General features: G+C 40.9%; 1 protein-coding gene across 2 annotated transcripts in view; it reads right to left on the reverse strand.

Annotated features, from left to right (window-relative positions):
• The window catches only part of LOC119734489 (dynamin-1-like), a 30,808-nt gene continuing 3,940 nt past the window's right edge, over positions 1-26,868 (reverse strand). The window contains exons 3-19 of one of the 2 annotated variants that reach the window (XM_038208020.1): positions 25,538-25,687; positions 24,209-24,412; positions 23,476-23,574; positions 22,175-22,335; positions 20,573-20,715; positions 19,174-19,377; positions 18,131-18,269; positions 16,562-16,719; positions 14,032-14,104; positions 10,896-11,009; positions 10,070-10,179; positions 9,049-9,184; positions 7,042-7,191; positions 3,744-3,800; positions 2,483-2,658; positions 1,444-1,614; positions 1-480 (exon numbers count right to left, since the gene is read on the reverse strand). In XM_038208020.1, the coding sequence (XP_038063948.1) occupies positions 414-480; positions 1,444-1,614; positions 2,483-2,658; positions 3,744-3,800; positions 7,042-7,191; positions 9,049-9,184; positions 10,070-10,179; positions 10,896-11,009; positions 14,032-14,104; positions 16,562-16,719; positions 18,131-18,269; positions 19,174-19,377; positions 20,573-20,715; positions 22,175-22,335; positions 23,476-23,574; positions 24,209-24,412; positions 25,538-25,687 (2,312 nt within the window). In that variant the 3' untranslated portion in view covers positions 1-413. Of the gene's footprint in view, positions 481-1,443; positions 1,615-2,482; positions 2,659-3,743; positions 3,801-7,041; positions 7,192-9,048; positions 9,185-10,069; positions 10,180-10,895; positions 11,010-14,031; positions 14,105-15,248; positions 15,313-16,561; positions 16,720-18,130; positions 18,270-19,173; positions 19,378-20,572; positions 20,716-22,174; positions 22,336-23,475; positions 23,575-24,208; positions 24,413-25,537; positions 25,688-26,868 lie in introns of both variants that reach the window. The other variant, XM_038208022.1, reaches the window with a different exon arrangement.

A 26,868-nucleotide genomic window follows, 5' to 3' on the forward strand; every position in this document is an offset into this window, starting at 1 on the left:
AAACTCGCTCCATAAAATTTGTCATGCCTTGGGTTTATTTCATTGGTAAACAACAGTCATTTAGGATCTAAAGTTGGACATATTCTTTTGACCCATACTTAACACTGGTCACCTGACATTGCAGGTATCGACTTTAAACAAACAGGTGAATAAAAGGGGCGAAAAGTGGCATCTACTGATATTAATAAAGTGTAATGGATAACACAGAGCATCTAAAAGTCATAATAAGAGTGGTTCTATGGCTCCTGGTAGCTTCATTCCTAGGTAGATATCTATCATCGTGATGGATGACCTGTGTCTTTCTGTCATGTGACTTGATCAGGACTAAGCATGGGCAGAAACAGCAGAGAGGCTGAGAATAGGCGTGGCTATGCAAAGGGGGAGGTCAGATAGGAGTAGGCGTGGCTTATACTTTACATTGGGCGGGCAGGAACAGCAGGTCGGCCAGGAATGGGTGGGGCTGAAGATCCAGCTGGGCGCCTGTATCAACGAGAAAAAAAATTGGACAGTTATCTTTATATCTGGTAAAAGACTCTTAGATCAGTGTTCTATACAGGGTGGCCCAAAAAAACCAGAACAGCATACTCCCACTACCTTGAGACTCAGACCACCTGTACCAATGGATGAGGAATCTTTTTAGAAGTATTTTGATACCAAGATGTCCCGATTCGGTCCAGTAATTTTTTGCTGCAGAGCCTATTTTCTGAAGCACACATCTTTCATGCAGGTATTATTACATAACAATTAGTCCCTCTAATCCAATTATTAGTCAAATTCATGGGCGCAGTTTAGTAATTGACTGGGACAAAATGACTCCTGAAAAATCAGCTCTAGAACAAAACATTTTTTCTGGACAGAATTCCCCATGCACTGGTATAGGTTGTTTAAGTCTCAGGGAAGCAGAAGTACACCGTTCCAGTTTTTTGGGGGGCCACCCTGTAAGGGCTCCATGCGCCAACAAAAGAGGGCGCCCTTTTACCAAGCATGGGCTTTTTACCAACCATGGTTGACGCGTGCGCACCGTTCCTTGTGTGCGACGCACGTGCACCAGGGGATTGGTACTATGAACACGCAGTGGCCGCGCTGCGCGGCAAAATATTGCAGTCAGGTTCAAGATGGCGTCGTTTGGTCACCCCCAACTGTACTTTCTTTGCCGGTGAGGGGGTACTTGTGAACGGAGTGGATAGGCTCGACAAAACGTGGGTGCCTAAAAATTAGCCCAAATTAAAACATGTCCATGTCTCCTGTAAGGTTTTAAAAAGACCGACTTGTCTGTCCTCCTTAAACAGAACAAAATGTACTCCTTTCAACAACATCCAATGTTCCCAAGAGAAACGTTTTAACTGTAACACAAGTTTTCCATATTATTGAGACACTTCTGTACTGACACATAATGTCCATCAGATGTAGTTGAACCGCAAGAGATATGAAAGAAGCTCTTACTTGGGAACTGATGGAGCTTGTCTAGCGGGCATATCAGGTCTGCTAGGAATCATAGGAATAGGTGAAGCTCTTGGGCCAGGCGCAGCTGGTGCACCGCCTGGGGCTAGCCTAGAGGGGGCGCCGTGAGTTCCTGGTCTCCTGGGAGCTGAACTTGAAGGAGCTGGAGTAGGTCTGTCAAGAAAAGAGCAATCAAGGATGTTTAACTTTTAAGCTGGAGTAAGTCTGACAGTAGTCTGAGAAGAAGACGTTCACGTGGGCAATCAGCCACGGTTGAACGTCTGATTTTTATGCGACGTAAATTTTATGCAACCCTGCGCGCCAGCCAATCGGAGTGGTCTTTAGAGACTGACGTCGTTCCGATCAGAAATGTGGACTAAGCTGTGAATCAGTCAATCCACATGCCATGTTTTTGTTATACAACAACGGGTTAAGCAAGACCCGATAGACAGGCATGCAAGTCACAAACAGGAAATTCAAATCTTTCCAAGACTTTATACAGTGTTTTTCTATTTTCAATGGCACACATGGGAAGGAAAAAAAAAAAAGAAGGAAATTAGCTGATCTAGGAAAAGTTGCATGCCTGGATAGAAGGCACCTGTTGAATGATCAGAGTCTCGAGGTCAATACGAAGACTTGGTTTGCATAATTAATTGCCGAATCTGCTCACATATCATAGACTCTTGCTGTGCAAGGGGATATTTCAAAGACTAGTCTGACAGAGGCACAGCAACTGGCCGTCTTGGGGGATGTGATACCCCCAACCCCATAATTTTTTTATTATTTTTTTTCGCTTTGGATTTAGCGGCTCAATCAATAAATGACTGTCAATCTGCAGAGAGGAATCATCCATCAAAGAAAAGCAGAATGACTTTCATCGGGAAACCCTGGCCTCCAAGTTAATGCAAACAATCATTCTGAACAGGGTTGAAATTTTTTCAAGGGAAAAACACGTAAACAAGACGAGAAAATGAAGAACAAGATCAACATAATTATAACAATAAGGCAGTTTTAGGAATCTCAGAGACGAGATTAACCTTACCCATTAGCGAATGGTTTAATCAAGTCATCGTTGTCCACAGGTGGAGGCAGTGGTACTGCCTTGGTTGACAGGTTAATATCACCGATAATCTTGAGTGCCTCCTTGGTTGTGTGGTACATCTTCAACATCTCCTCTCGCCTCTGCGCTTCCTCTTGAGACTCTTCCATCAACGAATCCTACAAAATCGGAAGAGTGCTTTATTTAACATGAATCCTTAAAGGGAATGTACAACATTTGTTGTAATTTTCAGATATTGATGGATTTGGGAGGTTAGTATTTTATAACAAATATTGTTACACTGACTTGTTTGAAGTTTTGTGTTCGTAGATGCTGGAAAACCAAGAAAATCAATCATGCTTGTGTAGTCAGGTTCTCTGACCCCACTTAAGAGAGCAATTTATAGACATCTAAGAATTGTAAGGTCGGGGAACAAGTCTAGCTGGCTTGTACCCGTTCATAGGTATGTAATCAATTGCAAACAAAATGTGGACTAACTAAATATGGTAAATAGGGGGCAGTATTTGAAAAAAAGCCAGTTTTTTCAACTCTGGTCAGCCGACTAGCATTAGAAATTGATTTTCAAAATACCACTTTTCTTGAAAATGTCAGCACACCAGATGCCATGATTTTACAGGATGCTTGAGACTATTATCCAGTAACAGTCCAGTCAGGTATTTCATAATAATTGGGTTGTTTTGTTTTTTGATATATGTAATGTTGCATATTCCCTTTAAGTGAACATAAAACATTCTTAAACACAGAGCTTAATAAAGGCATATAAGATCATTTGCGCTTATCCCAAAAATAACCTACCAAATTTTTATCAAAAAGCTTACTTGGATTTTGAGATCGTACTGGAACTAAACCCCCGTATAAATATTCCGTCTGAAATTCAGAAATTTAGGTAGTTTCCAACGATCAGGCAATGCACTGATTTTTGGAAATAGCGTGCTATTGATGAAAACGTATCTTGTGCTCAAAAGTGGTGCGTGGTTTTTCACTGTTTTCTTGAAAAGTGTAATAGCCACTGACGAGAAACTGCAACAAGTTAGGTTTTGAACATTTTTCTTGGGATTTTGAGTGGTGTTATTATTGGAAATTAGCTAACGCTCATTTTTCAAGTGATACAATGATCATTAACTAATTTACATACTGAACACAAATGGATATAATATCAACACCAAATGTTGCTAGCCAGGTGGAATGATCAGCTATTCTATTACCTACATTATATCCATCCAAAAACAAGTGCGTTCCTCACCTGATCCCCAGTTGAGTACAGATGAGCCAACAGTTCACCAAGAATGAAATCCTTTGTCTGAAAATAACAACAACAAAAGAATACCTATAGAAATAATTGAGCTAGCTCAAAAACAATTTTCAATTTTTATTGGGTAGTTTGGCATGGTACAGAGGTAAAGGAGAATGCCCCAGGTACGCGACATTCGTGGGCAAGATTCTTACCCACGAATGGCGCTTTACCGAGCGGCATTATCGGACTTAAACTCCACAGCGACATCCCCCTATTGTTTTTAGCGCTCCATTATTTTGCATGAATGGAGCGTTTTTGTTCTTTAGAAATGTAGGAATTTGTAAGCGCAACAAATCGCGTTACGTAACTTGACAAGCAGGCAACTTGTGTATGGATTGAATGAATTCCAGTCAAATCGACTATCCTTTTTTTTTGGTAGCCACAAAGAAAGCTTTGTCGTGCAGGCCCACATATATGGTTGGCAAGCTTTTCTTGGTTCATTTCATATGAAACGATGGCGGGGAGCAGTTCGAGTGACACTGAATTAAGGGGACTTTTCCTGACACAATCGACCTTTCGGCCGTCAGACATTGTTGGGACAGAGGATGACTAATTCGGCTTACTGAATGCTCCCACTGCCCCAAAGGACGAGATTGGTAGTTTTGGTGGACTGGAGGATGATTTTTAATTCCCGAAATCAGCCGGCAAGAAACTCTGCATTGATCTGAATATATTTTCCTATCAGCCAATTGTATCGGACATTTCGGACGACGAAGTACTTCAAGACTCTCTGGCTATTGAAGGGCAAGAAGCTGCTGGTATGGCGGGTTCTGGTGGGCTGGCTGAGCAAAAAGACGTACATGCACGTACTTTCGAACGCTTCGAAAAGCCAAAGGGTGACATGGAAATGTCAAAAATCACACCAAGAAGGTGGGCACTATTTCTTTGAGCATGTTTTTCGAAAAGAATCACAGCCCACAAAACATGATGTTTTTAGAAATGTGACGAATCATAGAAAAAAATGTGTAGTGTAACTTTTTGTTGAGAAAAATCTGTGCTGGTCATTACAGAACCGTAGAAGTAAGTGTACGAATCCTGAAATGAACTGGATTATTTGTTTTGTTCAAATAAAATCTTTGCTAGTTTTAAATCTTAGTTATGCTCTTCAGATCTGTTCCTTTGAAACATGACCCAGGACGAGTTGAACTACTCCATAGCTCAATTTTTGTGCGAAGTGAAGAAACAAAATGGTGAGGACTATCCCGGACAGACCCCACATGAACTTGTGATAGGCATCCAACTGTACTTCGACACATTGAGCAGTTCCTACAAGTTTCTTCAGAACCCAGATTTCATCCAGATAAAGAACACTTTGGACGGGCTGATGAAGGATCAGGCATCAACTGGATTAGGATCCAAGCCAAGGCAAGCGGAATTTATAACGATGGAGGAAGAAGAACAAATGTGGTCTTCGGGAGTTCTTGGATGTGACAACCCAACACAACTCCTACACATGCTCGTCTACCTACTTGGGCTAAACTTTGCTTAACGTGGAGGCCAAGAACATAGAAATCTGCGGCATGTGAATTCTCCACTTGCAGTTATTACTGACAAGAACGGTGGGAGGATTCTACGATACATAGAGGATGTCTCGAAAACCAACCAGGGAGGAAACACAGGAAGGTTATGCCTAAAATCGTCAGTGCCTTTGAGAACAGCGTCAACCCATCCCGTTGTGTCATAAGACTGTAGGAGAAATATCTCCAACACTGCCCTGGACATAAAGCAACCTATGCGTTTTGGACGAGGAAGAACAAATGTGGTCTTCGGGAGTTCTCGGGAGTGAAAACCCAACCAACACACGCTCATCTACCTACTTGGGCTAAACTTTGCCTTCCGTGGAGGGCAAGAACATAGAAATCTGCGGCACGTGAATTCTCAACTTACAGTTATTACTGACAAGAACGGTGGGAGGATTCTACGATACATAGAGGATGTCTCGAAAACCAACCAGGGAGGAAACACAGGAAGGTTAAGCCTAAAATCGTCGATGCCTTTGAGAACAGCGTCAACCCATCCCATTGTGTCATAAGACTGCACGAGAAATATCTCCAACACTGCCCTGGTAATAAAACAACCTATGCGTTTTACCTTCGCCCACAGGCCAAACCACGAGGTCAGGTTTGGTACACAGAACAACTGGGTCGTCACAAACTGTCTCAAGTTGTTGCGGACCTATGCAAGCAGGCAGGCATACCGGGATACCGTACCAACCATTCCCTGCATGCAAGCGCCGCAACGCGGATGTTTGAAAATGAAGTCGATGAACAACCTATTTGTGAGGTCACAGGAAATAGGTCTAATGCTATGAGAAGCTACAAGAGGACGAGTGACACCTTGAAGCGTAAAGCGAACTATGTTGCGCAGGGGATTTCAGGAGAAGGCAACGTAAATCCAGGAACTCTGTCTACTTCAAGTAGCACGTGAACAGTGGAAAATGACACTAAATGACAAGTTTCATTGACTTTGCATTTCAGATTCTAAGTAGGCCTACATGTACATGTTTTGCGCAATGTACCTAGGTATTTCATTAATTTCGTTACTTGAGCTTTTTGTTGAATGAAATACAATAAAAAGTTGGAGACAGTAACATCTTGATGTTAAATAACAAAAAGCCTAAAGTGTTTGAAGTAATCAAGATGTATGTACAATTTTCAAATTGGTCAAGAGCTGTGTACTATTTCAACATTGGTCAAGAACTGTGTACTATTTCAAAATTGGTCAAGAACTGTGTACTATTTCAAAATTGGTCAAGAACTGTGTACTATTTCAAAATTGGTCAAGAACTGTGTACTATTTCAAAATTGGTCAAGAACTGCACGAATTTTGACATTAAGAAATGTGTACAATTTTCAAACAGGTCAAGAACTGTGTTCTATTTACAATTGGTCAAGAACTGTGTACAATTTTAAACTTGGTCAAGAACTGTGTACAATTTTCAAATTCGTCAAGAATTGAATCAAAACTGTCGATTATTGTGTTCAGAACTAACATTTTCAGGGAATGCATGTCGTAAATTACTGAAAGGTTACATTTTTGCGCTGTATGTTCTGTTAATATATTGTTCTCTAGCACCATTATCTTGCCCGAATGGAGCGTTGGAGACAATTGCACCTTCTTCCTCAGGATGCATTGTGTCCAACGCTCCATTCGTGCAAAACAATGGAGCGCTAGGACAATAGGGGGACGTCACAGGTGGACTTAAAACTAGATAAAGATGTTTGGTCATTATTGTGGAGTTACGTACATCATTGATGGTGAGATGCATGCAGGCTTTAGGGACCAGATCACGGATCTGCTTGCTGACAATCTTCATGTAGGAATCCACCAGGTTACGAATGGTTTCCACCTGCCTCTCCAGCTGAGGATCCATGGATCCCATGGCATCACCAGACGGCTAGGGACAACAAGAGAGAGAACAACAGCAGAGTTAGACCACGGATCCTCTACACTAGGATAAACGGCTTCCACAATTTCTGGTTAAGAGGCGTGATAACGGCCTGTGCGCCGCGTATAAAACATACAATGCGTGTGCACGAGACTAGGCGTGTGCGCGAGACTAGACTTGGCATGCGACTGCAGTCGAATTTCTGTCAAGTCTGCCGTGATTGGGTTTCGTGAAGGGCGCGCGTGCTGAGTCTCGTGCACTCGCACGCACTGTATGTTCTATACGCGCACAGGCCGCTATCACGCATCTAACCAAACTGTTCCGTACACTTTGTACACAAGCTCAGATGATTTGTTTATCCCTGTGTAGAGGATCGGTGGTTAGACAAAGGTATCTAGACAATTAATAGAGAAAACTTTTTCACAATCACACAAGGGTTTTTAAGAAAGTCATGTCTTGATTTTATTAACTCTAACCGCCTGAATCCTTCAAAATCCTCTTTGCCAAAGTGGAGGAATTTGGAGGATTGAGGTTACATGGCAAAAGTGCGTTACTGATTTCGTAGGATGCACTTTGTAAAGGTCTTGGGCCAGACCTTATTTTTTGCCCAACCATGCATAAATATAGGCCTAGATTATGCTTGAAATCCTCCATACTGCTCCAGGATGTCACTGGCCAAGCCTCAACAAATTGAGTCACTGCCGCAGGATTTTGCAGGATTCAGGCAGTGGTCACCCCTCCACGGACCATATTCGAGAAATAATGGAGGAATTTGCAGGATTGAGGCTATATGCTATTTTTCCATGAGGCCAATTGGAGGATTTTGCAGGATTGAGGCTACATCCTAGCAAAAAGGCCTGGGGAGTTAGGATTAACAAGCTATCTTTAACCTCCCCTTTTATGAAATTTAAAACGAAGTCCAATCAATTTCTTATGAGTGATGACATCCAAGATTTGTCCATAATGTTACATTATCCATTTGCCCTAACCTTTCTTCAATCTTCCAAAATCCTCCGGGTGGTTTTGGAGGATTTTAGAGGATTGGGGCTGAATGGCAAAATTGTCAGTTGATTTTGGAGGATGCATTTCGTTGAGTTTGTAGGCTAGTACCCAGCGTTGTTTATGTTTAGTCGTGCATAATTCAGCCCTGCATTATGCTCAATTATCATCCGCACTGCTTCTGAATGTCATCAGTACTGCCTCAACCCTTTAACAGTGATTGTTTGAGGATTTTGAAAGATTGAGGCAATGGTCACCCCTCCATTGAACAAATTTAAGAAATGACAGATGAGTTTGGAGGATTGAGGCTGAATCCAATTTGTACATGGTTGCAATTGGAGGATTTTGCAGGATTGAGGATGGTTCCTAGCCAAACGGGCCTAGGGGGTTTAAGGTTCGTCCCTGTACCACCCTGCCTGTTACTCCTTATATCGTCCCAAACCACCCCAGCACTGTATACTTTTGTATGGATTCGTCCTGAAGTTAATACAATGAAAAACATTGAGCTTAACCCTTACCCTACTTGACCCTCCAATGCATGCCAATTGTGCCTCAAGAAAATCTCCTATGTTTTTTGCATGGCCCTCCAATATCTGCCATGTCATTTCAAGGGTAACTGGACAGGCACTCCAATACATGCCACAGAGAACAATGAGAGTCCTCTGATAACAAAGTGAGTGCCCCCAGCTGGTCAGTATCAGGCACCCTCCAGGGCCTCCAACTCCTGCCAATTGGAGCCTTCACTGTTAAGACTTGTTATCTGCCAAATAACTGCAGCTGGAGGGCATTGGCATAACCAACTGACATGCAGTAAACTACCCTCAGAGAGTAAGGGTTAAAAGTGCTAATGGATAAACATGCACATACTGCTTCTCCACTTTCATTTTCATCCTTGGTTCGTTCAGGGTAGACACCGGCACGGAGGAAAGACGCCTTCCAACTGTCTACTTCTTCTGACGTGTCACACGATAACTCCAGTTGCTTGTAGTCCTTGTAGACATTCCTTAGAACACAGCAATAAAATAGATGGTAGACAATTTGACGGGTGGGGAATTTCGATGACAATTTTTATGATCGATGTGGATCTTGAGCTATTGGTTTTCGAAATAGATCTCAAACACGTCGGTGAAAGGGCAAAACCCAGTATTAAAATCACCCCGACGCAAAATGTCCATCTTATGAATAGTTTGGTTGTGGTACCCACTGCTACATCAGATTCGAACTTGCCAGCTTACTCCGGCAAGCTCGGTGGTCGAGTGGTTAAGACTACTGTGACAGTAAGCAGGAGGTCATGGGTTCGAGTCCCATGAGTGATTTTTTTTCTAACAATCACTTGGGACGAGACTGAGTGTAAAGTGTTTAAAAAAAACACATCGGGTGAAGGGCAAACCCAAATATTAAAATCACCCCGACGCAAAAGTTCCATCTTATGAAAAATTCCATCTTAGATGAATAGATCTAAATGAAACTTGAAGGTTTGCATGGTGGAAAGATCAATAAGTGAGAGGTCTGTTTGTCATCAGGAGAAACTCCTGATGACGAACAGAGCATACTGTTCGAACAGGGAATTAACCCAACAGGTTCTCTTCAGAACCACACATACTCACAAAAGAGATATTTCCACATGGTGTTACCGCAAACCTCTGACTTATAAATAGATCTCAAACAGATACACTTAGTCAGGCACACACTTGGGAATTTCTAAACATACTGAGTGCATGAATAATTCAAAAATGTTAACAAGAATGTAACCACATTGTTTTAAGCACACATTCAACGCTCCCAAAGTTTAAACTTCACGAATTTTTAATAAATTTGTCAATAGAACGGGTCTTCGATACACAAACAAAATGTCATGACCATCAGGACGGTGGGCAATTCAACATACCTCTGATCTTGGAGGAAAAGGGCAAAAGAATGCCGACGAGACATAAAACCAGACTCAACGTCGCGCAGCCTTAATCCGTCCAGTGGCAGCATGTACTTCTTGTCTTTCTCCTAGAATTAGAAAATAACCATGTATCCATATCGATGGTGTATCACAGCAGATAGGACATTTAGTCTAGGGGAGGTTCACTAGGCGGCTATAATGGATTTGTCAAAACTGACGGGAAATTCTGTATAAGTAATGATATGCGCAAGAACTATAAACACTGTGGCCTAATCACGTGAGAGAAATATTAGAATGCATCTTACGTGACCACTGGCTTATTTATTTATTACATTTCTCCACCTGGAGTATGTTACCTAAACAGTTTAAAACTAGTTTCCATTGAGGCCCTGCCTGTGCACAAACCTATGGAAAACTCACAAATGTGTACGGCTTTTGTACGGCTCTGCGTTTGTATTCCATACCGGTGCGTTACCGAAGCCGATACGCACAAAACCGAAATGCACGATCAGCAAAAGAACCGTGACGTGTTTTTTTAACCGTAATGACGCATTTAAGTTGTTTTCGTACACCTTCTGCATTTAGAGTTCACTTTCCAATTTGATCCATCTAATTTCATTATGTTCTACATGTACAAACACGCACATGAAATCAAAACGTCTGCGTCCAGGACGGCTTCAAAGCGTCTCCATGCGCAGGAATTTAGAGTTAGCGCTCTAGTAATTTAATATAGCTCTATGGTTCTAAGTCACTGATCGTGAACCGATTTTCCACTGAATAATCATAAATTTGTGGCCTTTTTGTGTGAAATACAAATGCTCACCTCATTATCCTTGAACCAGGAGATACTCTCAGCTGTCAAGATGAACCAGTAGTCCTTGGAGCCTCCCTTTATAAAGCTGACGTTGTGCATATTCATGTAGCCTTTGCGAATAACCTCCACAATGAAACAGTTACATAAATTAACTAACACACATCATAAAGGACAGTCTTCGATTGTCGCATTTCAATCAAATGAACATGCATTTGAATTCTGCATTCAACCACAATGTATAGACAAATCCGGCGGCAGCCATGTTTCTGCGGTGGCACCAGGCCCGCGCTCAGTTTTATAGTACACACGCACTCCGGGCTCCTTAGACCAATAGGAATACCAAAATGTGGGTGCGCCTCGTCTTAAAGAATGCGTGCAGCATGCGCGTGAGCGTGACACCACCGCAGTAAAAGCGTCTAATCCTGGTCGCCGGATTCCACTATGGAGTACCGAAGTGTGACGCCATTTTAGAACCAGAAAATGTAGTGCAAACGAATGGAGTACGCGCGCGTGTTGGTTCACGGGCTGAATCACGCGCTAATGTCTTTTACACACATTTTGTGCGCGTGACGTATTCACTTCGGTACTCCATACACTGACAGCATGTCAGGTGTGATGTCATGATGACAAATTAAATTGGTTTTTTTTTTCGGGTTTAGCAGTGATTTCTTTTAGGAACATATTTTGTGCAATTTTCTGCTCCTTTTAAGTGTATGAAAAATATTTGACATCCTTTTTGGTTAATTTTAAGATTGCATTGAAAAATGCGTATGATTCCTTTGAAACCAGGAAATAAAAATTTTCAATGGCACAAAGTTTACAGGTGAAGTATTGAGAAGCATTGTTAATTGGCCATGCGCATCAGTTTGTCACTTTAAACAATAAAAAGCCACATGAATCAAAATTGAACTGACTGGAAAGCTCAGAGCACTGTTGAAATTAATTATTTACATTTCCAAATCAACATGACATGGTGCACAAGACAATAACGAAAATACTAAAAACTGTGAATGCAAAGAAACAAATGTGCAACAGTGAAATGATAACAGTTGCTAGAATGTGACACTAAGCCAAATGTATGTTAGTGTTTAGCAAGATCATCTGTTTAAGATTCAAATACATCACAACCAGTGTTTCTGAAACTATTTCATGACAATCAGTTAAAAAGAGTCCACTTATAAAATCTCTACAAGCTATTTGCGTATTCTGTAGATCATGACAAGACGTGAATGTACATGTAGGTTGACCACACACATGCGGCCTTTATTTTACAAGTCTTTTCAGCTGGTTTGAAGTACAATATGACTACATTCCGGACCATGAATATGTTGGTGATACACTATTGGTGGGAGAAATCGGAGATTTCAAAATCCAGTTATCCCAAAAAAATTTCAAACTGAATAATGGTTATCGCATTTCTACGGAAGTTCCAATCCAGCTCACAATCATGCCAACAAAAAGTGACAAATGAGGTGCCGCATGAAATGCCCTCCAATTGACTGGGTATAGTTTGCAGGATTCATGGGCCTTTACAAAAACACCCCCCGAGCTGTGATGTTGAACAAAATGGATGGAAGTCTCTGATACGTCAAATGGGCAGGCTATTCATATATCAAGACCACTAGCAAGTGAATGCAGTAACAATCAGAGACCATGGAGCAATTTGGGGGATGGTCCAGTTGTGTTCTTTAGCCTGTGTCACAAAAAAATGGAAGGCTTAGCTTTTTTTTAAGCTTGGCTTCCAATATCCGGTTTCCAAAATTGAAACCGAATAGTGGAATTTACCGTAATTTTCGGAATATAAGCCGTGCGGCGTATAAGCCGCAGCACGCAAAAATCTGCAAATTAAGATTTGAAGTCGGCGTATAAGCCGCACCGGCGTATAAGCCGCACCAACCGCAGCGGTTCAATTTTGTAAGGCCTCCAAATTCTAGTCAAAATGCTCTGAACCAGTTCCATTTGCACTACGAAAGCTATAAAAGGGCCACAAATGTTATGTCAAATCATTTACAGTCGATTACTCTTACAAATAAATATGGAAATTGATGATGAGAAATAAAAAAAACGGGAATTGCTGCCGGCTGGCTCATCAGTGAGCCTGTTGCTGGCGAATGACATTATTTTCCCCCAGCACTTGAGAGAGTATGCAACCCACCATGTGTTGTCTGACTGGAACACTACAATTCCTGCTTTTTTGTCGCAACAGACGCCAAGTTGTTTTGTCCTAAAGGATAAACAAGTCCGTTTTTACAGCAAAACTTATCAAATTGTTGTGATTACTAACGAGTAGTAACGTCAAAACTTCAAGTTTGGATCGTAACTTTATTCGAAAAACAGTCAACACGATGCTGAGATTTTTATGGACGAATCCATTAATTTCGTAAGGGGTGATTTCACTCCTGTTTTGAGTTTTACATCGTTTCTTGAATACATTTCAAGAAATAAAATTATATTGTGACGTTGAACTGATTATCAAATAAAGATATGTTTCAAACTCCATAAAAAGTATTAGTTGTCTCTTTCCTTTTTTAAACAGGGGAAATATTGGTAATTATTGTTCCCAAGAAAGTGCACCCCTTTATTACCACAAATGGTGTGGTCCATGGGGAATCCATGCAGCATGCATGCAGCATAGGCAGCATCACGTACGGCCGGTTGTCGATGTCCAAGGGACAGCTCTCACTAGCCGTACTTTTTACCCCTCGGTACCTTTTTGTGGGACGTGCTTTCGGTTTGTTAATGACTTTCTTAATTGATAATTATTTCAGCAACACCTCTCTTCTTGTACCAGTACATTAAATACACATGTAAATGTCATTTTTATTCTTCAAGTCTCGGCGTATAAGCCGCCCTGTGTATAAGCCGCAGTAAACATTTTCATGGGCAAATTCAACGTATAAGCCGCGGCTTATATTCCGAAAATTACGGTAAGCTGAATTTTTAAAAATCCGGATTTAAATCCCACCACTGAGATAAACACTACTGGATATGTTCTGAAAACAAAGTTCTGTGGTTCATATGTGATTGATGAAGTGAGTCAGTGATGCAATGGGAGCTTGTGGACGTGTGGTGCATTTAAACTACTGTTGAATGTATGTCAAAGCCCATTGAACTGAAGTCAAGGGTCAAAGTTCACAATAAATACCTGGTTGGTGACAGACCGTGTCTTTGTAGAATTGGGATTGTTAGTAGTGCTACGTCGCGTTGCTGCTGCAGCACTACCAGTCAGATAAAAAAAACAGGAAATAAAACCCATGCAACAAAGGAAGACTGTGCCACCAGTTGTGCCAGTCAAAGACTTGACCAGGGTAGGAACAACGGATAAAGGTTCTGATGAGGGTTACTTCAGTTACTGACAGCGACGGCTGTCAAAGGTCAGAGGTTAAAAGGTCAAAGCTTAAGTAAGGACTGACCCTTCACAGCCAGAAATGCTCTTTTGGGATGGGTCACATTCTGCATGATTTTTGGCAGGTTAAAATGTAGTCAGAGACCTAAGAATTTGCTTGCGTATTAACAGCATGAAAAAAATGTTCACACTTTTTCAGATGCAGATTTCTTGGAATTGGGGAGACATGGTTAAAATTGTATCGGGATATTCCTTAACTGCAGCATCCTCGTGGTATATGGTAAAAACAGCACTGAAAATAAAGCCTGAATTAAGAAGTTGCGATGGTTTACAGAAAGATGGTCAAAAACCAGTTTATCCACACGCAAGTCTATGAGATACAGTCAACACAATAGTACTGTGTGCACAAAAAAAACTGCAATAATTGTAATAAGGTCTTACATGACTGCCATTAGACGTGGACAAAACTAGTTTTTGATCATTCTTCTGTAAACGGCCGCTATTTCTTAACTTGAGCTTTATTTTCAACGCCGTTTTCACCAATATACAACCAAGATCTTGTAGTTTAGGAATATCTTACAACAATTTACCTATCGCGGTACAATCTGGTTAGAATCACGTCAACGCTGCTTGGGAAATATTGTCCAATTACACAATATACAAATGGATGCGGAACGCGCAAAATCTGAGACAAACAAAACTTTTGTGTACAAAAACTCCACAGGGTTGTCTGAGGGCGTGGCTAACTCGCAAGCAGCGATGGGTCAATTTCAACATCTCTTCAATTTTGAGAAATCTGCCTCTGAAAATGTGAGAAAGTTTGGACCGCCCTGTACATGGACATTATTTTGTGACCATGAGGAAACTAACTGACGTAACCCTTCAAAATTAACTCACAGCAGGTGAAAGTAAAGCCACACTGACCAGTTATAGGGAGATATAGTTCACTGGGTTAGATCACAGCCACATGCAAAGTGCTTTCAGGTTAAATAGAATCACGAAGACCTCCCTGTTACCTGATTGCCTAAATTTTTCTTCTCTCTATTCACTGAAAACTGTTTTTCAGACCTGTTTTGAGCACTGAAAGGGGAGACAATTTGTCAGGACAATAATAGAAAAGCTTCATGAAAAAGAAATACAAATTGTTAATTTATTCCACTTATTGTATATTTAACAATTGTTGACTGCTGTGATGTGAAATATGACTTTTATAACACCCGATAGGGCACATAGCAGCCAAGGCGAATGTGTTCCAAGGGGTCAACAATTGTTTTGTTTTGCAGTCAACATTTGTTTTGTTATATCGTGCTAATAACTCAAAAAGATGAATGGTTGTAAATTTCTGTGGGAGAAATAAATTTAATCATTGCGATGTAACCTTTGATAACTGCAGGCTTTGATGTCCTGCCAGAAATGAGACTGAGCGTTTGATGTTGCAGTTCTCATTGCGCAAAGCTATAGCACGCTGGCAGGTCCCACACGCACGCAACGCGAGCAAAGAACGCCGTGCGATATCACCCTCAGTGCATGACATGCATTTTTATTGTCCAGACACGTGGCCATCCTAGACCAATGAACTAACAGTATCCAAGCACACGATATAGCAAAACAAGTTGTACTATATACTGTACGTATAATCCAAAGGTGAACCTCAAAAGGATCAAATGACCATCAATTTTGATGTACCTCATTGTACGCAGTGTAAAGTATAATTTTAGGACACATTCTTCATGATTCAAAGATAGCATATTACCCCTAGTGACATTTTGAACTTTTTTCCACTGAATCAAGATGGAATAGAAGTTCTACAAATGAACCCAATTTGTGTCAACTTACATATTTGCGAGGCGTTCTGGCTTAATAAGATGGAACTGGGCATAGGCCATACATGTAGTAGAGAAAAATTGCAAAAAAAGCGAATGCAAAAAGCAATTCCCCCCCCCCCCCCAATTTTCACATATATTGATATTTGTAACTTTTGATGTGTCTACTACACATATTGTAAAGAACTAGTATAAAAGTATGGAATAAAGGTGTTTTTTAAGAAAAAAAACAATTGGCATCTTTCTTTTCACAAATACAAAACTCAAAACTGTACAGGCCCCTTTTTTCAGTATTTTACTTTAACACATGTAGTTAAATACAAACTTGAAACTGCCTTGTCCGATCATAGTGCAACAAAGTTTTGTAAGGAGATCTTATTATCTTTCCTAATACCCAAAAACCCTCATTTCACCTCTGCCCAATTCTGTCTCATTTCGCCAGAAGGCCTCACATTAGTGTTCCATCATATCTGCTCGTAGGCAACACGAATCTAAAAGTGACTTACTTTGCGAATCCAATGAAATCTTCATGGTTTGTGTTCATGTAAGCCAACTGGATGTCAATCAACAGCATCACCTGTTGTTTTGTTTTCTGCTCCTTGTTGGCGATGTGTCTGGTGACAATTCCTTCCGTCTCCTCTCTCAAGCGTGGGTAACGTTGCATCTGGAGAAGAAACACACCCAAACGGAGGAGGTTGTGTGATAGGGCTTCATCTGCACAAACCCCACGAGAGCGACAGTTGGAGTGACACGCTATGTGCCTGTATCGGTTGCGTGTTTATGGCCAGTAAATACCAGTAAATACCAGTAATTTTATTCAGTAAATCGTCACCATTTTCACAAAATAACACGCGCGCGCTGTGTGGTGTCAGTTCGTGAAAAACATGTAATCAACAATTTTGGTTTCATGAACCGATATGCGGGTGTACACACGCACTTCGAACCCTGACGCGTAATAGAATAACTTTGGTTTTTACGAAATGAAACGCAAGCGTACAATTTGGAGAAAAAAAGCTTTGAAAGGTTTGACACGAATTGACTCCATCTGTATACTTACAGGCTTTCACAAAAATGTGAAGACCGGCGAAATTAAAACCAGTTTCAGTTCGTGAAAAAGAAAATGTACGGAGTGCACACATGTAATATCAATAATACCGGAGTCTTATTTAGCGCACGTATCAACCAACAATTAGGTACTCAAGGCCCTAATTAATTTATTTTAAAGACAGGTAAATGAAGTACATGTATTTGAAATAAGAGACCCATTTTATGTAGCTCCTTATAAGGGTCTACACGGTGCTGTGGCGTATTAAGCAGCCACTACCAGAAACACAGTGTTACTTTTGTTACTTGTTACTGGATTCTTTGAAGTGTATTACACAACACATGGGACCTATGGCTGTACGTCCCATCCAAAGGACAAAGCAATGATGGTTAAGTGTCTTGCTTAAGGACACAAGTATCAAGATCGTGACTCGAAACCCACTCTCTGCTGGGCCCAATTTCATAGAGCTGCTTAAGCACAAAATTTGTTTAAGCACGAAAAAACATTGCTTTGTAAAATTAGGTTACCGGCCAAAACTCCATGTGATGAACATTGCTTGTGACTGGTATTTAGCGGTTGTTTACTTAGCATAACAATCGCATGGAGTTTTGGCCGGTAACCCGATTTTATTAAGCAAGACATTTTTGTGCTTAAGCAAATTTTGTGCTTAAGCAGCTCTATGAAATTGGCCCAGCTGGTCAGAAACACCACAGAGTTTGACTCCAGTGTTCTTAACCGCTTGGCCATGACACTCCACATTTAGTACCGGGTGTCGGTTTGTGAAAACCAAAATAACGTGGTTCTGTAAAGTACGCGCGTGCCGGGCACTCACTCGCAACCGAGAGTCAGTTCGTGGTGTCGGTGACGATACATGCAATGTAATGCATTCAGAGTACCTCCTAGTGGTCCCTCCCAACTTTCTCTGTTGTAACCCTTGAGGGCCACTTGTGCACGTAGTCTATACAGAAGAGAGAAACACAACAGACCTGGAAAATAAGGAAGTCTGTTATACCTAACCTGACATGCTTACCTTTTCTCCACACTGTCGGACGACATTATTCAACTCATTGGTAACCATGTCCACGCATTTCAACGATGGTTCCTTGAGCCTTGACACTTGTCGTTTGGTGATTGCCTCGAACGCCATGTCTGGGGTAAACAGACCAACTCTGCAAAAACAAAGTTTATTTCATTTAGGTTGAACAAACACAGCTTGTGGACGTCATGTATTTTTTTCCGGCTGTTTTGATGTAAGCACTGGTCATACTGAAACCTGAGCCACTGTCATCTTTAGAGTACTGACCTGCATGTACGCCCACGTTTAGGGTGTAGATCAACACTCTTTTAAAGGGAAGATACAACATTTGCAAACATCACAAAACAAAATGATCAAATTTTCACAAAATACCTTACTAGATTGTTAGGGAATGACAGTCTAAAGCATCCTGTAAAATTGTGGCTCCTGGTGGGCTGACGTTTTCAACAAAAATAGTATTTTTTCAACGCTGGTCGGCCGACCAGCGTTGGAGAAAACTGGCTTTTTTTCAAAAATTGCTTGTAATTTTTCACAATTAGTTATTCTGCATTTTCTTTGCAATTGATTACAAACCTGTGAAGGGGTGCAAGCCTGCTAGACTGATTCTTTCACCTTACAATTCCCCAAAGTCTATAAATTGCTCTGTTTCATCTTAAGTGGGGTCAGGGAACCAGACTGCAATAACATGATTGGTTTTCTTGTTTTTTTTTGATTTTCCAGCATCTACAAGCCCAACACTTGAAACAAGTCATTTTAACAATGTTTGCTATAACATACTTATCCTCCAAATCCATATATTTCTGAAATTGCAGCAAAAGCAAATGTTGTACATTCCCTTTAAGTCAATAATTATTCATTTTGTAAAGACGGTAGAAAACAAACACAGTATGCTAACTGCCCAGTAGTAAATGGCAAGATACTTGCTAATAATAAAGGTTTTGCAGTCATCTAATGTCAAGTTTTTGGTGGTTTTTTTTTTCAGTTTCGTAGCAATGTTCTAAAAGTTTATGTTTTTCCCTGACTACGTTTGGACTCACTTGACACCACGGATGTTCTTGATAGCATAGCTAATCTCTCTCCTCAATTCCTTCTCATCGTACTCCATCTTGACGACTTCAAATGGGAAGCGTTCGTGGAAGATACGGTTGATCTTAGCTCCTCCTGATAACTCCATGGTGTTGATCTCATCTCCTGATCCTTCAATTCGTTTCTCAAAGTCAGCTCCAAACTGTTGAACCATCCTGGCAAAGTCAAGACAAATAGTCCATTCTTAATGAAAACCACAGATCTTGAAGGTGGAGTACATCATTTGCAGCTATCCAAAAAGTAACTGACAAAATTATTGTAGAAGAGCATACTTGGTTTAAAGACAGTAATGACACTAAACACCCTGAGAAATTATTCCTTCTGGCATGCTGTCATTTTGAGGAAAACAATAACGTAACTTTATTACATAAAATCCGATTTCCCTTCTGAGTTTGATTTTGATTTATGGGTCAACGTAAGTTTCATTTGACCAAGCAAAAAAGGAAGCTACGCAAACTATCAAAATATACTTAAGCCTAACCACCCAAACCTTCAAAATCCAACTGCATGTATTGTTGGAATCTGTTGGAGTGAGCACTGCACTAGTAAACTGATTATGCTTTACAAGGGGTTAGGTATACAACCATAATCAAAGTCCAACAGTTTGGGCGTAGAGTTTACCAAATGGTGGTAGATTTTTAAAGAGTGAGGAAGGTTCTTAGTAAATCACTCAAGGGGGTTAGGGTTAAGCAAAAGGTGTTTCTATTGTTGTAGTACTCGTACTCGGTACAACTCGTACTCAAGTACTAACCGAGTACTTAGTACTCGTACTCATACTAGTACTCGAATGTCAAAGTTCTCATACTCGAAATGACGGTACTCATACTCGACAGCAAAGCACTCATGCTCGACATGTCGAAATTATACTCGATCATCAAACTACTCGTACTCGAATAGCAATACTCGGGAAAAAAAATGGTAAAGCTTGACTTACCATGGCCTTATTTTATCGATACTTTGAGTTTCAAATGGTTGATTGGCTTGCAGAGAAATCAAAGTTTCCTGATTTTTTTCTGTGCACGTCGGACAAACACATTTAACAGCCAGCCGTGAGTGAGTCTGTATAGCAGTCATATGGCCGTATTCGGAAATACAATTACTCGTACTCGTACTCGGAATACAAGTACTCGTACTCGGAATACAAGTACTTGTACTCGTAATTGGAAGTACAAGTACTCATACTCTTACTCGGAAGTATAAGTACTGGTACTCAGAGACCTGTACTTGTACTTGAAGTACAAGTACCTCGTACTCGGTAACCTAAGTACTGGGCAGTACTTGGCACTCGGAAAAAGTACTCGACTACAACACTGGGTGTTTCTAGGAATGTGAGGGGAACAAATGACTTACTGCAGCATGTGTTTTGTTTTGCGTGTTGGATCGTCATAATTCACATCCTTGAAGTCCGCCACGTCTTTCTCCAAGGACAGAAGTTGTTGCTGAAGTCTGTTCCTCAGAGCCGGAAGAGTGTCCTTAATGTGATTGGTCAATTGCTGCAACAAAAGAACAATGACTTTGTCACGAATAAATGTAAACGTGTTCATAATCTCAGGCCTAAATTCAAGCTTCGATTACAAATTAACCTTCCTAGTCTTCAACCCTTCAAGTTTTGCAAAACCAATTTTGCCCATAGAGTAAGCACCCACACTTCAAATTCCTTTGAAGTAATCGGAAAAAACGTTGCAACCTGACGCCACTTTTTTTCTTCATATAACATCTCAATGAAGGTCAGTTATTGCAAAATGATGATAAGACATGAATCTGGGACTGAGAAACATTTCCAATTTTGTTAGGAAATACTTGGAACATTTTCTTGACTCTCCATAGACTTTGTACACAACTGCTGAAGGGGCGTCAGGTTGCAACATTTTTTCCAGGTAATCTTCTGTGAAGTACGGATATAAAACTTCAAATCCATGCACAATTCATTTGTGTGGTGAAAGTCAGGGCAAGCAGGCAGATTCGGTCATGCTTCACTGCTCTCTGCGGTGCCGTTTCTTTTATGCAGTGACTCTCTGTGTGACACAGGAAGTTCATATCCCTTCACCTGAAACTTACCTGCAGGATTTTAAATATTTATTTTCAATACTGACTTCCCACTGGGTAGGGTTAAAGAATTTAATCCACATATTCGTAAGGCAGCTTATAACAATAAACAAACAAAGTGAATGAAACATAATCAATCTACTTTCTGTTAAACAAAGCTCGATACTTACATTAGGTTTGTTATACAGGGTGACCCCAAAAAATGCAACCCTAAAACAATTGCCTTTAAAAAAAAAAGGGATTGGTGGATTTTTACATTTTGGGTATCAGATTAAAGCTGAGAGTTTTTTCTTTCAAATACTGAAAAAAAATCATGAAAATAGCACTTTGGGTTGATGAGAAAATGCCAAATATGTAAAAGTAGTCATTTTCATCCTGTACACAAGTACTTCAAACAGTGAAACATTTTACTGTAAGCCTACTGTGCAATTATCCTTGATTTGCGCAATTTCTTTAGCATTTTGACATATTTATGACGCTGAAAGAGTTTAAAATAGGACTAAAAAGGATGAGATACCTGTTCAGGTGGAAAATAAAAGTATTTCCATCAAATTCATTTGTACTCTTGTCATATTACATACTGTGTTGTTTGTAAGGATTAGGACATGCACAAAAAGGTACAGTGAAAATCCCTTACTGTGGTAATTGTGTGTGTACAGGATGAAAAATGACTACTTTTACATAATTGGCATTTTCCCAGCAACCCAAAGTGCTATTTTCATGATATTTTCAGTATTTGAAAGAAAAAGCTCTCAGCTTTAATCTGATACCAAAAACATAATCCACCGATCCTTTTTTTGTTGTTGAAAAGGCAACTGTTTCAGGGTTGCATTTTTTTTTGGGGGGGGGGGGGGTTTCACCTTGTATAAAAATCAAAACAACCCTCATATTTCCTCGTGATCTCACCTGATTGAGCACTTTCTGGAGAAACGGCGTGCCCATCTTATCAGCCATGTGACGGTAGCCAGGATGACTCAAGAAGAATTTGCGCTCAGCAGCAAGGGCTACTTTGATGTCTTTCTTGCCCTCAATATCACGCTGACTTCTGTTGACTACACCAATATAACCTGCACAAACAAGTAAAGAAAAATCAGATAGTCGAACAGTGGAGTAAATTAATAATAATAAAAATAATTGTGCTTATATAGCACTTTCCATCGTATCAACAATCTCAAAGCGCTTTACAATTATTGCCCCGTTCATCAGGCCAGGGGACCACGCGGCAGCCGATATCAGCGCTCAATCGGTCCTCGACCCTCACAGGTACCCATTTATACTCCTGGGTGGAGAGAGGCAATTGTAGTTAAGTGTCTTGCCCAAGGGCACGAACACCATGTTCAATTATGAAAAAGGACCCAAAAAAGGTCCAATTCTTTCCCCTCTTATAGAACAAATGGCACTTGGGAAGAACACCGAAGAACAGGAAATATGGAAAAATGCTATGTTGTATGGTCACTCTGTATGGTTACACGTGTCGATCCTCCTCACCAACGTATTATAAACGAATTATGCTTTGTTTGGCTGAACGGTAATAAACAACATTTGCTTTTGCTTTAAGTTTCAAGAATGGAAGGGTTTAAGGGTTAGTATTGTATAGCAAATGTTGTCACATTGACCTGTTTAAAGTTGTGGGTTCACAGATGCTGGAAAAACCAAGACAAAAATGCTGTTCTTGTAGTCTGGTCCCTGACCCTACTTCAGACAAAATGGAGCAATTTATATAAGTCCGGGAATTGTCAGGGCAGGGAACCAGACTAGCTAGCTTGCACCCATTCACAAATGTGTTACCGACTGCAAACAAAATGCGGAATAACTAAATTTGGTAAATTGGGGGCAGTATTTGAAAATACTCAGTTTTTTTCCAACAATGGTCGGCCGACCATCCTTGGAAATACAAAAAGTCCACTTTTCCCGAAAATGACAGCATACCAGGTGCCATGATTTCATAGGATGCTTGAGATCATTATTCACTCACAGTCAAGTAAGGAATTTCACAATATTTTGGTAATTTTGTTTTTTTGATGTTTGCAAATGTTGTATATCACCTTTAAAAAGTGGACATGGTATGAAAGCAAAGCCAAGGACATTGACAAAATGTCATCTTCATTTAAGGCTCATGAACCGCTGTGACAATTTGTTATGTGGAAGTTTTACCCATAATGTTAACCCCGTCTCTCATATTTGCACGAGATGGAAATCGTCTTTACCTCTCCTTAGCGGAAGGTGTTTATTCTCCAGAATGTTCCGCGCATCAGTACCGTCATCCATCAAATCCAGCTTGGTAATCACACCGATTGTTCGGGTACCTATCAAGGAAATACAAGAAACTTATAAAAATGGTGCAAAATTATACGCCACATGCTGAAGACGTTTTTACGATAGCCATATCCAGACACTGAGCAAGCTATGTATAACCAGTTACTTTTGACGTAACTCACAACAATCACTATTTTTTTTATAAATAACAACACTAATAACAGGTTCTTATATAGCCCTTTTAACAAAGATCAAAGTGCTTTACATCATTATTAACCTGCCCTTGTTCATTGGGGCAATTAAACAAACCAAATACCATCTCAGCTCCCTGGGGAGTACACAGCTCCATGCAGCCATTTCGGTGCAAAGCAGCTACAATCAATCACAATAACCATCTCTGCCCTCACAGGTACCCATTTACTCCTGGGTGGAGAGAAGCAATGAGTGACAAAGTGCCTTGCCCAAGGGCACACGCACCACAACCCCAGGCTGGACTCGAACCCACAACCTGCAGAATTACCCGCAGACCACGCATTCAATGCTCCAGACCATGAGGCCACAGCACTCCACTTACAGGATGTTTCCTCAGAATTGAACAGGACAAGTCAACAATTTTTTTCTGAGAACAGGGACTTTGAAAACACTTTGTTAGTTGAAGATTCTCTCCACTGCACGGTTTTTCACCTGATGGGTCAACCTCCTTTGCCACTTTGAGAGCATCTGAATTGGCCAAATCCGAGTTGGCAGGAGAAACGGCCAAGACGAGGCAATTCTCCTTCATGACAAACTCCATGACCATGTTACGAATCTGCATCTCAATATCGGCTGGCTGGTCACCGACTGGAACCTTGGTCATCCCAGGCAAGTCAATCAGGGTTAGATTCAAAACTGCCCAAAAAAAAGGAACAAAAGAAACATTTTTTAAAATACTAATCTTCAAACTATGGTGAAGACATAATGTGTACATTGACAAAGAGAGACTACATAATGAAGAGTGAGTTTCAGTATGTTAATTGGTCCTGTATTCACTCTAAACTATTGTCATTAATTCTAACACTCTCAGCATGATTTACTAGGAACCATACCCATCCTGGCAAATTCCAACACCATATAAACCGCACACACATATTTCTGACTTTGATTCTGGAGGTGTGCCGACCCAATGTAAAACCAGTCCTTCATTTTTAAGGAGCGCGATCGCGCAGGCGCTCCTACTGCCCTCCTCGACTGTCTCGAAGGAGAGCCAAAAATAGCGCTCCTCAGAAATCCAAAAGAGGGCTCGTCAAACACGGGAATTTTAAAAATAAGAAGTGATAAAAACGCAAAGGATTTTAAGTCATAAGCTACACGTATTTTTCGTTGGTATAATGCCCAAACTCACGTTAATATGCCGCTGGACATCGCCCTTGAATAAATCCTTATATTCAAAATAAAACAAAAACAATGCATGGTAACCCGTCGTTTTACCGCTGTTTATCCGTAGATTTTGATTTGCTCTCCTCAAATATTTGAGGAGAGCGATTTATAGCTCTCCTGGATTTTCTTTAAATGAAGGACTGTAAAAGGCTGTCAGTTTAGGGGTACTGTACCCATCCTGACAGACTCCAACAAAACATGCCGATGGGGTTGGATGGGTTGAGTTCTGTTAGGGTGAAGGAAATTGTAATTTTGTTCTCGGACCTTCCCTTGGCTCAGACCATTATCAGGGGCCATTTTCACGGCGCTGCTAAGCACAAAAATTTGCTTAGCACCAAAAAAGTCTGGTTTATAAAAGCAGGTTACCAGCCAAAACTCCACGTGATTTTCATGCTAAGCAAACAACAGCTGAATACTGATCATGAGCAATATACATCACGTGGAGTTTTGGCTGGTTACCTGCTCTTATAAGCCAGACTATTTTTGTGCTAAGCAAATTTTTGTGCTAAGCAGCGCCATGTAATTGGGCCCAGTTGCCCCGCCCTTTGAGGGTCAGTGAAGCTTTACAATCTGATTCCTTTGAGAACAGCAGCTTACCGTGAGGAGAGAAGACTCTGAGGTTGATGGGAATGGGGGAGATGCCCTTGTTGCTTCCAGTGATGCGATCCGTCTCCGCTTCAATCTCCTTGCGTATCTCATCGAAGTCCGTAAACTTCTTCCCTCGACAATGAAGAAATTCTCCATACTCTGAAACACACCAAACGCCAACATTTACTATTGGCCAAGCTGACGCATTCTACAACGAATTAAATTGTCATCACCTTATCTACATACGGTAAACTCCGGCTAAACCGACATCGTACAACTCGTCAAATCGCCCAAGTCGGCCGTCTGATTAAAGTCCCGATTGTCCGTAATGCATTTCCATTGAATTTTTTATTTCTATGTCAGCTTTTATAAGTCGCCATTTCGCTCAAGTCGTCGTGTTACTCTCGGCCCCCTTTCCATAAAAAGCATTACAAAATCCTTTGTGTAAGTCGGCATTCAACAAATCACGCATTGGCATCGACTTCCTGTACTGCAGTTGGCAAAGTGTCGAGTGAAAAGTGGTTTCGCACGGCCCGTGATCGCTGCATGCTTCGGTGTCGAAAAAGGGTGTCCTACTGCATACATCGCATATGCATCGTGAGCATATCAATGCCAGTACCCCCTCTAGGCTGAACGCATGTGCTCTGTCCATTTTGGGGGTCGTCTTATTGAATGACTACTGCTGCAGTCAATGCAGCGTGGTATATACCGGACCACGCACGCATTTAATTCGTTACTGTGCACGTACATATGTATCGTGGTCTCCACTATCAACACCCCAAACGTGATGATACAATTCGAGGATTAATTTGCCGGATTCAACTCAAGCATTAAGGAGATAATCCAGGGTAAATCGCAGCCAATAAGTGCAATGAATCATGTGTGCAAAAGACCATTCATGTAAGTCGGCAAAATGACGACTTACAGCAGATATCGGCATTCGCGTAAGTCGTCACAAATTCTCGGGTCCCGAGAGTGCTGGTTTAGCCGGAGTTTACTGTATTCATAACTCATAAATACCTGAGACAGTTTACCAATTCCTACTAGTCGAGAGCCTGTCACATGGGTGGTTTTAAACCACTGGTGAAACACCGCTGCATTCTGCCCCACATCGCGCAGTATACGCTGCGTGCACCCCAATTTGCATATAAGGACATTTTTAGCACTATGCGTGCTAGAACATACCACTGACATGGCCAGAGGGGTGTTTTACAAAACAGGAGGTAAAATACATTCACAAAATCATTGGAAATTTGTGTATTTTTTTACTTGTTTTGACTTTTTGAACAAAAGGTATTCCAGAATGGGAATAAATATGTGCTTGGCTGGTATTAAACAAC

This window comes from Patiria miniata, unplaced genomic scaffold, assembly GCF_015706575.1.
Source record: "Patiria miniata isolate m_02_andy unplaced genomic scaffold, ASM1570657v1 HiC_scaffold_27, whole genome shotgun sequence".
NCBI lineage: Eukaryota > Metazoa > Echinodermata > Asteroidea > Valvatida > Asterinidae > Patiria > Patiria miniata.